Below are 12,528 nucleotides of genomic sequence, written 5' to 3' on the forward strand. Positions count from 1 at the left end.
TTCCTCTGCCTGGAATGCTTTTTCTTTAGATATCCTTGAGACTTGATGTTACACCTCTTCAGGTCCCTCCTAAAACAAGATCTTTTGAGAGTTCTTCCCTGAATACCTGCCATCAAATAGTAAACTGTCTACCTCCTCCACACTCCCTAGCACTCAAATCCTACTTCTCTTACCTCCACAGCACTTACCTTCTTCAGAAATATATGCTTACTGTCTTTCTGCTCCCACCTCCTCCATGTGCATATAAAGACCACAAGATCAATGATTCCAGTTTATTCAATACTAGAAGCCCGCTGCACAAAATTCGTGCAGGGGAGGGGGCGGTCCCTCAGCCTGGCCTGCACCCCCTGGCAATCTGGGATCGCTAGCTCCTAACTGCTCACCTGCCTGCCTGCCTCATCACACCTAACTGCTCGCCTGCCTGCCTGATCGCCCCTAACCACTCTGCCTGCCTGCCTGATCGCCCCTAACCACTCTGCCTGCCTGCCTGGTTGCCCCTAACCACTCTGCCTACCTGCCTGCCTGACTGCCCTTAACTGCTTGCCTGCCTGTCTCATTGGCCCTAACCCCCTCTGCCTGCCTGATCACCCCTAATCACTCTGCCTGTCTGCTTGATCACCCCTAACTGCCTCTGCCTGCATGCCTGATCGCCCCTAACTTCCTCTGCCTTGACCCCCGCTGTCGCAGCTTTGTCCAGAAGGACATCCAGAATGATGTCCAGAAGGTTGTTTGGCTGTCCAGTCTAATTAGCATATTATGCTTTTATTATTATACATAAGAAATCTTTCTGATGATTACCTTTATTCTAAGAAAATTCAAATGGGAGCAGATCACCTAGAGATGGAAATAATGACTGGTGAGGCCTTGTGCCTCTCTTTTGGGAAAGTGACAACATCTTCAATTATTTAAGGGGTATTTGTGTGACCCTGCTATTGTTCCTGGAAGTTTAATATAGGGTAAAGGTGAGAATAAATACTGAATAGGCAAAGGGTAGGTTTTGTCTGTTGGCTCAGAGCTCCATCTATGCCCTTCTGCGCTTTCCTGTAGTTCAGGGGAAACTGGTTTCCTAGATGCCCCTGGAGCTAACTTCTCACTGCGGAGCATGGATGCAGTGGAGAAGCTCCACTCTCTGCTCCTCACTGGGCCAGCAGGGGTGAGGGCAGGGGCAGGGGCGGGGGCAGCTGCAGAGGCAGGAGCAGGGATGAGGGCAGGGGCAGGGGCAACTGCAGAGGCAGGAGCAGGGGCAGGGGCAGCTGCAGAGGCAGGAGCAGGGGCAGGGGCAGCTGCAGAGGCAGGGCAGGGGCAGCTGCAGAGGCAGGGGCAAGGGGCAAGGGCAGAGGCAGTGCAGTCTGCAGGCTGCTGTCTTCCTTGGCAGCACCATTCCAATGGCAGCAGCAAGTTCTCAGCAGCCTCAGCAGGGCATGGTCTGGCTCCTTCATCCTTGAGAGTGAGAATGGCTTCCTGCAGCTATTAATCTCTAACTTCACTTTTTTTTTCTCTCTTCCAGCCTTTCCTTTCCAACCCTTTGGTAACCAATTCCCAATATTAAATTCTATCTGTTTGAAATACCTGGTGGGGCTCTATTTCTCCACTGATGCAGGTGAACCCACAGCCCAGCCTATGCAAAGAATAATATGAATGGGGAGGAGGAGGAGATCATTGTTAGGCCAGAAAAAAAAAAAAAAAAAGAGAAGAAGAAATTGTATAATAGGACGTCAGGAACAACATGCTATGATTTATTTTTTTGTTTGTTAATCCTCCCAGAGAATATTTTTCCATTGATTTTGAGAGAGAGAGAGAGAGAGAAAGAGAGAGAGAGAGAGAGAGAGAGAGAGAGAGAGAGAGAGAGACATCGATGTGAGAGAGAGACATAAATTGGTTGTCTCCTGCAACTGCCCTGAACAGGGCTGAGGATTGAACCTGCAACCCAGGTTTGTGCCCTTGCACCTGAGATCCTTCAGCAGGCAGGTGCACACACTAACCACTGAGCAACGCTGGCCAGGGCCATGGTATGATTTCTGATGTTGGCATTTGCAGGTGGTGATAAGGCTCAGAGTACAACCTTGGAAATAGTGGCTGAGATGAAGTGAAAGTGTAGTTTCACTGCAATTGATCTTTTAACTGGGATGTGATGGTGCTACTTGGTTCACTCAAGTGACTGTCAAAATAAGGAACAATAATTCCAGGATATGAGATAGGGAAAAGGATGAGGGCATGTCAGGCTGTGCTGTGGAGGCTTGGAGGAGGTGGTGTGTGTGTGTGTGTGTGTGTGTGTGTGTGTGTGTGTGTCTGCTGGTGCTCCTGTGTGTTGTTCTCCCAGGCTCTGGCTGCACCTGCGTGTTGTTCTCTCAGGCTCGGGGGCTGTGCCTGGCCCCTCCTCCTGAGCTGGTCATGACCATTATGGCATCCTGACCTAATTTGCATATTTCTCTATTATATAGAGTACTAGAGGCCCGGTGCACGAAATTTGTGCACGGAGGGGGGTTGTCCCTCAGCCCAGCCTCTACCCTCCCCAATCTGGGACCCCTCAAGGGATGTCCGACTGCCCGTTTAGGCCCGATCCCTGGGATCGGGCCTAAACGGGCAGTCGGACATCCCTCTCACAATCCAGGACTGCTGGCTCCCAACTGCTTGCCTGCCTGCCTTCCTGATTGCCCCTAACCGCTTCTGCCTGCCAGCCTGATTACCCCCTAACCACTCTGCTGCCAGCCTGTTTGCCCCCAACTTCCCTCCTCTGCCGGCCTGGTCACCCCTAACTGCCCTCTCCTGCAGGGTTGATCACCTCCAACTGCCCTCCCTTGCAGGCCTGGTCCTTCTCAACTGCCCTCCCTGGCAGGCCGGGTGCCTCCCAACTGCCCTCTCCTGCTGGCCATCTTGTGTCCACATAGGGGGCAGGATCTTTGACCCCATCGGGGCAGCTATATTGTGTGTTGCAGTGATGATCAATCTGCATAGTACTCTTTTATTAGATAGGATAGAGGCCTGGTACAGGGGTGGGGGCCAGCTGGTTTGCCCTGAAGGGTGTCCCTGATCAGGGTGGGGTTCCCTTGGGGCATGGGGCGGCCTGAGCAAGGGGCCTGTGGTGGTTTGCAGGCGGGCCACGCCCCCTGGCAACCCAAGTGGAGGCCCTGGTATCTGGAATTTATTTCCTTCTACAATTGAAACTTTGTAGCCTGGAGCAGAGCCAAGCCTGGGGCTCCCTCCGAGGCACGCAGCCATTTGTGTTGGCGTTATAATTGAAACTTTGTTGCCTTACGTGGGTGGGCCTGGCCAGGGTGTGCAGAAAGCTTTGCTTCCCCTGTTGCCGGCGGAAACCCTGGCCTGCTCTCTCAAGCTCCATTCTGCCGCCATTTGTTCGAATTTGTTTACCTTCTATAATTGAAACTTTGTAGCATGAGTGGAGGCTTAGGCCTGCAACGGCTGGCAGAAAGCTTGGCTTCCTCTGTTGCCTAGGAAACCTTGCTCTCTGTGGCTGTAGCCATCTTGGTTTGAGTTAATTTGCATGCTCGCTCTGATTGGATGGTGAGCGTGGCTTGTGGGTGTGTCGGGGTATGGTCAATTTGCATATTTGTCTATTATTAGATAGGATATATATAGATTGTTTTAAAAAGTGTCTGGCCAGGGACCATCCTGGCCCTAGAGAGACAAGGATGGTGAGGACATGGTATGTGCCCTCTGTGTACTTAACATACAGGAGCTAAGGACAGTGCTCAATCTGTACAACCATACCCAGCTTCCTTGAGATGATACCTATAAAACACAAACTTGAGCATGCCATTTCCTCTGAATGCTTATTGATGGTTCCCGTTGTCTACCAAATACATTTGTCCTTCCTGATCAGGCCCCTCTCCAAGCTGCTTCATCTCCCGTCTCTCCTCCATACTCACTTATCCACCAGTTATTAGGAATGTTTGCACCCCTACCACACGCCAGTGCTCTTCTCTGTTCTGGTCTGAGTTATGTGCCACCCCCACTGTTTTCGCTCTGCCACCCTTCATGTTTTTATCCCATTGTATTTTAATTCATCACATATATTTTGATGCTGAACTCCTTGCTGTCAAGCACTATGAATCATTCATAACCCCAGCCTGTAACATGGGGTTAAAAAAATGGATTCCTCACTACAGGAATATATGACTTAACTTGATAATTCAGGAAATAATTCACATTACTGGCCAAACTTGATTACACTTTTCTTAATTTAAAAAGGGACTAACTCTGTCCCCAAAGCAGATAAAAGAAACTGTGTTGAGTGTACAGTTTCCATTTTGCTGCTAAACCCAGGGAAAGAGTTATTCAGTGACCACTATTTAAAATTTTTCTTTCTTTAAGTTTGGAAGACAGTTGGGCTGATGAAGGTGAGGCATACACTTTAGGTTTTATCTGTGTTCATTCACAGTAAATCAGTAGTTTTTTTTCTGACCTCCTTCAAAAGAAGAGCAACCTAAAAGTATTTATTTCCCATGGCAACAGAGGGAAACCTCCAGATTTACCCACCAGCAGCCCCATTATCAGCCAGGGCAGTCATTGTGAGAGAACTAGAGCTCCATCCAAAGGACTGTATCAAAGGTTATTGCTTTGCTTAGACATGAACGAAGTGGGAATTTGAAGGTGTCCCAAACACCTTAGGCTTTTAAATAAAGATATAAATTTCTCTTAGTGAAACAATAATCTGGGAAGTATCTAAGAGCAAAAGCTGAAATCATTTGACATACTGAGCTCTCTGACATTTTCTCAGACACAATCAACTCAGCTGGGTTCATTCTAATCAGCATAAAAAGGAGCGACATGACCCAAATACTCTCAAATCTTTCAGTCAAGGGGTGCAAAATAAGATGACACAGTACCATTTCAACACTTCAACAAACTTTTCTGTTTAAAGATTGACAGTCAGCTCAGCTGGTGTGGCTCAGTGGTTGAGCATTGACCTATGAACCAGGAGATCACAGTTTGATTCCCGGTCAGGGCACATGCCTGGGTTGCAGGCTTGATCCCCCTTAGTGGGTATGCAGGAGGCAGCCAATCAATGATTCGCTCTCATCATTGATGTTTCTATCTATCTCTTCCTCTCTCTTCCTCTCTGAAATCAATAAAAATATGTTTTAAAAAATAAAATGGTTAATAAAAATTTTATCTAGTGTATTATGTAGAAGGCTTGCTTAACCTTTTAACCTTGAATAATTATCACTGAATTTTAGGCAGGATTAATGGTTAAATTAGTATCAATTACTAGATTTAAGTACACTTCATATTGGCCAATATCACGTGTATTCTATGAATGTCATTATTTTGAATTAAGAATTGATGTTAAACATTCCAAATTATGTTTAAAGTATTTGATATAACTTAAACTATATTTCTTTTCAATGTTTTTTCAAATTTAAAATAAGGTTAATATTTAAAATGTCAAAAAAAAATCTGTTGTGATTTTACTGAACAGCAGAGGGAAGGCAGGGGTGGGGGGTTAAAGAGGTAAGAGATCAACCAAAGAACCTGTATGCATATACTAGTATGCATAACCCATGGACACTGACAATAGGGTGAGGTAGGCTAGGAGTGGGGGTCAGGGGCAGGCTAGAAGGGGCCAATGGGAGAACAAAGGGGATATATGCAATACTTGCAACAATAAAGATTTTTTTTTTAAAGGGAAAAGAAAAACAAATAACTATATCAAGGCATTTGATAGAATCATTTCCTCCTAAGTCACATTATCTTTAAAGTAACAAGTTAAAGATTTAAAAAAATCTGAAATTAGTTTATAAATGCTTTCTTACTTTTCAAGACTCAAAAATCTTTATTTTGGATGGTTTTAGAAATTTTAAAGGCATGGCATAAAAACAGAAGCTGCCTTCTTAAAGGAATATGGGATTATAGTCAGACAAACATGGATTTGAATATGAGCTCTGCCTATTACCAGCTGTAGGGCCTCTGTGAATAGAGTAAACCTCTGAGCCTGCATTTCTTTATCTGTAGGATAAAAGCAGGATCATAGGATGAATTAAATAAAAACTGTGTTATTTTTCATAGAATCTGCCAAAAAGTAGACTCACTCAGAGTTCTTTTGTTTTTTTCTTTCTTCCTCACTTCTAGTAATTTTCTGCTATAATTTAAAAGACATTAACAAAATCATAAGTAAGGAGATTAAGAGAAATGGGAGTGTGTTCAAGAAATTTGGAAAAGAAAAATAAAGAAAATAGATAACTACCCCCTCAAGATTTTTACTTCCTCTGATCATTAAATGCAATTTTCTAAATTAAGAATCATGTTGTCTGAACTACCAACAAAGTTTGAAGGCAGCAATAGTATATTTAACTTGCTACCAAAGAGCATTTAAATGAAAATGTACTAAAGATAAGACTCTCTATTTCCCGAAATTCACAAATGCAGGCCTGGTCACCTCTAACTGCCTTCTCCTGCAGGCCTGGCCTCTCCCAACTGCCCTCACCTGCTGGCCTGATCACCCACAATTGCCCTCCCTTGCAGGCCTGGTCCCTCCCAACTGCCCTCCCCTGCTGGCCATCTTGTGGTGGCCATCTTGTGTCCACATGGAGTCAGTCATCTTTGACCACATGGGGGCAGCCATCTTGTGTATTGGAGTGATGGTAAATTTGCATATTAGTCTTTTATTAGATAGGATAGAGGCCTGGTGCATGGGTGGTGGCCGGCTGGTTTTCCCTGAAGGGTGTCCAGGATCAGGGTGGGGGTTCCCTTGGGGCATGAGGCGGCCTGGGCAAGGGGCCTGTGGTGGTTTGCAGGCTGGCCACACCCCCCGGCGACCCAAGCGGAGGCCCTGGTATCTGGGATTTATTTATCTTCTATAATTGAAACTTTTTAGCCTTGAGCAGAGCCAAGTCTCCTGCTTGCTCCATGGCCGCAGCCATTTTTGTTGGGATTTATTTATCTTCTATAATTGAAACTTTGTAGCCTTAAGTGGAGGCCAAGGTAGGCCAGGGCAGGCATAAAGCTTGGCTTCCTCCATTGCTGGGGAAAGCCAAGCCTCCTGCTCTCTCTCTGGCCACAGCCATCTTGTTTGGGTTAATTTGCATACTCGCTCCTGATTGGCTGGTAGGCGTGGGTTGCGGGTGTAGTGGAGGTATGGTCAATTTGCATATTGCTCTTTTATTATATAGGATTGCATTATTTTACTGATCATAGTATGCTGGATTATTTTTTTGTTTGTTTGACAGCTTATCCTATAGTAGAGGATATTCGTGCAAGGGGCTCAGCCCTTGCAGCTGTCGTGGCTTGCCTTGGCCTTCTCAGCCTCCGACTTAATCCAGAAGGTCATCCAGAAGGACGTCCTGAAGGTAGTTCAGCTGTCCGGACTAATTAGCATATACTAAGGTCCGGTCATCTGGTCGGCCGTTCAACCAACCAAAGTGTAATATGTTAATGATATGCTAAGGCCACTCAACTGCTCACTATGACATGCATTGACCACCAGCAGTCGACCAGTTGCTATGATGTGCACTGACCACCAGGGGGCAGACGCTCCAACTGGTAGGTTAGCTTGCTGCTGGGGTCTGGTCAATTGGGACTGAGCGAGACGGGCCGGATATGCCCTGGAGCCCTCCCACATCTCTCCCACGCCCCAATCATGCACCTGTGGGGTTCCTCGGCCTGGCCTGCACCCTCTCACAATCCAGGACCCTTCGGGGGATGTCGGAGAGCAGGTTTCAACCTGATCCTGCAGGCCAGGCCGAGGGACCCCACTGGTGCACGAATCCACGCACCAGGCCTCTAGTGAATTAATAAAAGGCATCAAGATCCAAAGGCAAACAGAAAAAGAAAAAAGAAAAATTAATAGTGAAACAGAGATGTGCATTAAAGAATAGAAGAGCAGAAAGGCATTGTCACTAAAGTTAACTTTGGGTAAACCTAGGCACAGTTTTTATTTTTTAATTCTCTGGGAAGGATTACATATTTATTTGTCCCAGAATAAAAATTTTCTCAATCTATTATTGTAAGTTTTGGAATATACCTACATCAAGAGGTCTCTGGAAAACATTCTTTTTGCTGCATTTGTACTTCCCAGTGTTGATACACACATACTTAGTCTTGAATGATGGTTAATTAACTATTGATGGGTCCTAGCATTCTAGGGCTTCCCAGGTGACAGCTCAGTATTCTTTACTAATCATTTAATGAAAACACTTACATGAATAATGAATCTGGCATTTCCCTAGGTACACATGCAACTTTCTTAACAGTAATAAAGGCAGGCATAGGTACAGTTATGCTAAATATTGTGGTTTGGAAATGTTTTTACAGAGCAAATCAGAGAGGTTATGTTGAAAATGAAGCTCTGGTTTCTTAAATTATTAAAAGTTTCACATTATCACCCCGATAAGTTCAATAAAAAACAAAAACAAGTGATGGAACATTGAAAAACTCTAAAAAAAGTTTCACATCAACATATAGTATTATATTATAAGCACATAATATTAGAAGCATAACCATGACTTGCTATGTAAGCCCCAAATGGAGTAAGCATAATTTAGATTTTAGTAATCACAGTTCTAAATTTGAAAGTTTGAATTGAAAGAAACACACATATCTATAACACTCATACTATATATATAGATATAGATATATAGATATCTATATCTATATCTATCTATATATATAGTGTCCAAAATGTATATACATACTTGGAATAATTATAAAGATAGTGTTTATTAAAATACATTTTTTAAATTAAATTTATTGGGGCAACACTGGTCAATACGAACATATAGGTTTCAGGTGTGGGTTTCTACATTACAAGGACTATATATTGCACCATGTGCCCAACATTTCATTTTCAAAATTGAGCTATAAGCTGTTAGAGTGTGTATACATATTTTTGGGAGAGTTCATATATGGTGCAGAGCAAAAATATGATTAAATTGTCTATGAAATTTATTTTGCTTCTCAGATTTGAAACTTGTCATCATTTGGTCTAATTTTACAGATGAGAACATGGAATCTCTGACGTTAGGATTTAGCTCACACAAACCCATGATCACCGTGCTGAGCACTGCACTAGCGCTGAGGTAACTCGGCATGCCATCGCTTTCAATACAACTTCAGTAACCCCTTTGATTCAGTGCCTATCCTGGTCCAAGTGGACATCTGCTCTGGAGAAACTAGGTTACTACAACCAGTTATTTGAGCAAATTTGAAAAAAAAAATGTTTTTATAAATTGTTCCAGTGGAAGGATATTATGGAAACAGACATTACAAACTTTTAGGAAAAAAATTGGCTTTTGGAGTCAGAAGTCCAAAACTTTGTCTTGTTACCATCTATTATGTGACTTTGGACAAGTCATCTAACTTCTCTGATCCACCTGTACAATTAGAATTATGGCACTTGTGACACTTGTAGTTCTTGGTTGTCATATATTACTTACACTACACACTATTACTATTACTGCTACCACTACTTCTATCAATAATCAAAGCCTTCTATGTGCTCAAACTTGGTGATTTGTTTGTATGCCTTGGGACTATATCACACCCTCACATAGTCCCGTAAGCTAAGTGTTCTGATTTTCTCATCACAGATGAAAAAACATCTCTGTGTGGTTAAATAATGTGCCAAAAGTCACATAGTTATTAAGAGCTTGAATATGAATTTGAATCTAGATGTGATTCTAAATTTCAATTTAGATCCACTATCTCCTGGTTTCCTCTAACACACTATATATATTTGTGTGCATACACAAATGTAAATAATAATATATAGTACGAAGAGATATGTTATTCATTTGATGCACATACACACACATACATACATACATACATGTTTTAAATTCTAAAAATTAGTAAAATGCTATACTAATATTTTTAAATGTCAAGGCTTAATATGTACTTAGTAGTTAATATTTAGGGGAAAGGAATTAATAGATGGTAAAATCATTTTGAATAAACTGTTAGTTAATGTGTGTCAGCAATATCAGTGGCTATTTAAATCCTCATCTTTCTTCAAGATTATGTTATTAAAAATTATTCTAGAGGAAAAATATAAGTGGACTAGGCATAGGTTCAATTCTAAATACAGAATTGACAGAGACAGAAAAAGAGCTGTTTTCAATAAGCAAGGGCTGAAATCTAACCCTATGGATTGGACAAAAGGAAAGAGAAAAGATCATTTTAAAAATTACATGTGGTTCTGATTTTTCAAAGTGGTAACATATTACTTGCCAAATTTGAAATTTCAAAAAAGCTATTCCATACTTTCCTATCAAAACAAAATAACAATACTTGCTATTTTTTTCTCTTGACTGTTGTATATGAATAATAATGATGATGATCATAATTGGATAATGATTCAGAATGAACAACTTTTTCAGAATTAAGGAGAAGGGGCAGGTGGTATCAGAAAAGATTCAAAGAAGTCTCATTTCTAATCAAAGCACTTTTTTTTTTTTTTCAACTATGTAATCTCCTTCCAAAGAACATCAGGCTGAATGGAAAGATGCCGACACATGTGCCAGGTCAGGGCTAGAATGACATGTCTGGGGAACAGGAGATGCCGCTATTTCCATTATCCATTGAACACCTTGGCAATTCTTATTTCATCCTGAGAATGTGATACTTACTCTTGAACTGCTCTGGCTATGGAAAGGGCCGTGGATCCAGTTTCATTAACGCTATCTAAGGTCACATTTGGCAGGTCATCATCATCACTGTCACTTTTACTTTGTCTGGGAGATAGGCCTCGGGGGTCCATTTGTGCTGGGGAAAAAAGGCATATATATGAATTAAAATTAGCATGTGGAAAGTTAACCTTGTCCTGGACCAATACCAAGCATGGAAGGTCTCTTCTGTGTAGATCACGCACATGGCATTCTCTAGAAATCCCAGGAATTAGTGAAAGCGACGTATTTTATGTACTGAGCACTCACTGATTCTTTTCCCTTGTTCATTTGATTTACAAAACCTTCATCAGCTCTCAACAGTTTCAGGATATGACTATGGAATATAAACTATAAAATCCACAATATTATCTGCTCCTGAGTGGTCAGACGCTAATTAGGTAGCTCACAAGTTAGTGCTGGTCCCTCTGGCTTCTCCTTGCTTCTGCTGCCAGAATCCTGGCCACCTGACTGCTCTTGCTTACAGCTCTCATAATCAGCTGACAGAAGAACAAGGTTTGCAAGACTCAAAAGTTTTAGGTACTTTCATACTTCAGTGAATGTTATCTTCAGTTTATTACTACAATTTGAGTAGAAAAATGACAGAAGCAGTAGTAGTGTTTTTAATTATGTGTTTATATATGCTGGAAAGTACTCTTTGTCTCCATCCTGATTTCATTTTTCAAAAGGGCATTTCCAGATACAATTCCACGCCCCCTCCTCCCACTGTGAACTTGCCAAAGCAAGAAACGCCCCATGACTTGAGCCCTGTTGACCAGGACTTTCAGATCCTTTCAAATGAGAGGATTATAGTCAACATTTCATACCTTAACTCATATTTTAAAAAATTAGATTGCATTTCCACCTCCTTTTCTCTATGAATAGCTTTAATAGCCATAGTGTAGGATTTCCATCAGCCCTCACCTCAAGCACAAAATACACACAACCTTCTAAATTAAAAGTACTGCACTAGCTGCCAATGGCATCGTTAGAATACGTGGCTTCAAAGCCAGCCAGTTCCAAACAGATTGCCACTCCTCAAAATGCCCAACAACATTTCTAAAACCACTGCTGCTTACAAAAAGCAAATCCACTTAAAGTCATGGTTACAATGACATCTGGGTTACAATGACATCAGTCATGGTTACAATTTCATTTTTTTTCTCAAATAACTTTTTCTTATTATGTGTATTATCTTATTATGTGTATTATGCATTAGGTAGATCATCAGGAAAATGCTAGTATTTCATCATATTTTACCCACAAACAGACAATTTTTTATGATTCTACTTAACATTTACAATATGAATAGAAAAACTATACCTAGAGAGTTTCAACATGTTTGTAACTAAACGTGGTTAGAAAGGAACTTATATCTGTTGAACCTACTGCCACACATTATTCCTGTAAATATACATATATTAAAATGTAGTATGAACAATGAAAGTGCTTGGTAATTGTTGATTAAAGTAAAGAGAAAATAACTCAAATAACCTAAATCAGTTTCTCCCTAAGAGATATTTGGCAATGTCTGGAGACATTCTAATTTGTCACAACTTGGGGAGAGGGATCTGTTACTGGCATCTTCAATGATACTCCTAGACATCCCACAATGCACATGACAGTCCATCCCCCATGACAAAGAATTTACTAGTCTAAAATGTCAAGAGTGACAGGTTGAGAAACTCTGAGCTTGACATTTAAGGGTTTGGATATAGAAACTAGAAAAGACATTAAGTCAAAAATTGGATTATCCATATTTTCTGGCCCTCAAATAAAACAATACACTGTTATGTGACTTAGTCCTCACCAATTCCCCATATACAAACAGCATTCACTTCCACAAATGCCAGGAATTATGCAGTAATACTCATTACGAGTTTTGTCCCACACATGGTGGGACAAAAAA

General features: G+C 41.8%; 1 protein-coding gene across 1 annotated transcript in view; it reads right to left on the bottom strand.

The window, feature by feature from the left end:
- Window positions 1–12,528, bottom strand: part of KLF12 (KLF transcription factor 12) — a 455,468-nt gene that overhangs the window by 102,869 nt on the left and 340,071 nt on the right. The window contains exon 5 of the mRNA XM_054719850.1: window positions 10,584–10,719. Within this exon, the coding sequence (XP_054575825.1) occupies window positions 10,584–10,719 (136 nt within the window). The remainder of the gene's footprint in view (window positions 1–10,583; window positions 10,720–12,528) is intronic.

Source organism: Eptesicus fuscus, chromosome 8 (assembly GCF_027574615.1).
Source record: "Eptesicus fuscus isolate TK198812 chromosome 8, DD_ASM_mEF_20220401, whole genome shotgun sequence".
NCBI classification, from domain to species: Eukaryota; Metazoa; Chordata; class Mammalia; order Chiroptera; family Vespertilionidae; genus Eptesicus; species Eptesicus fuscus.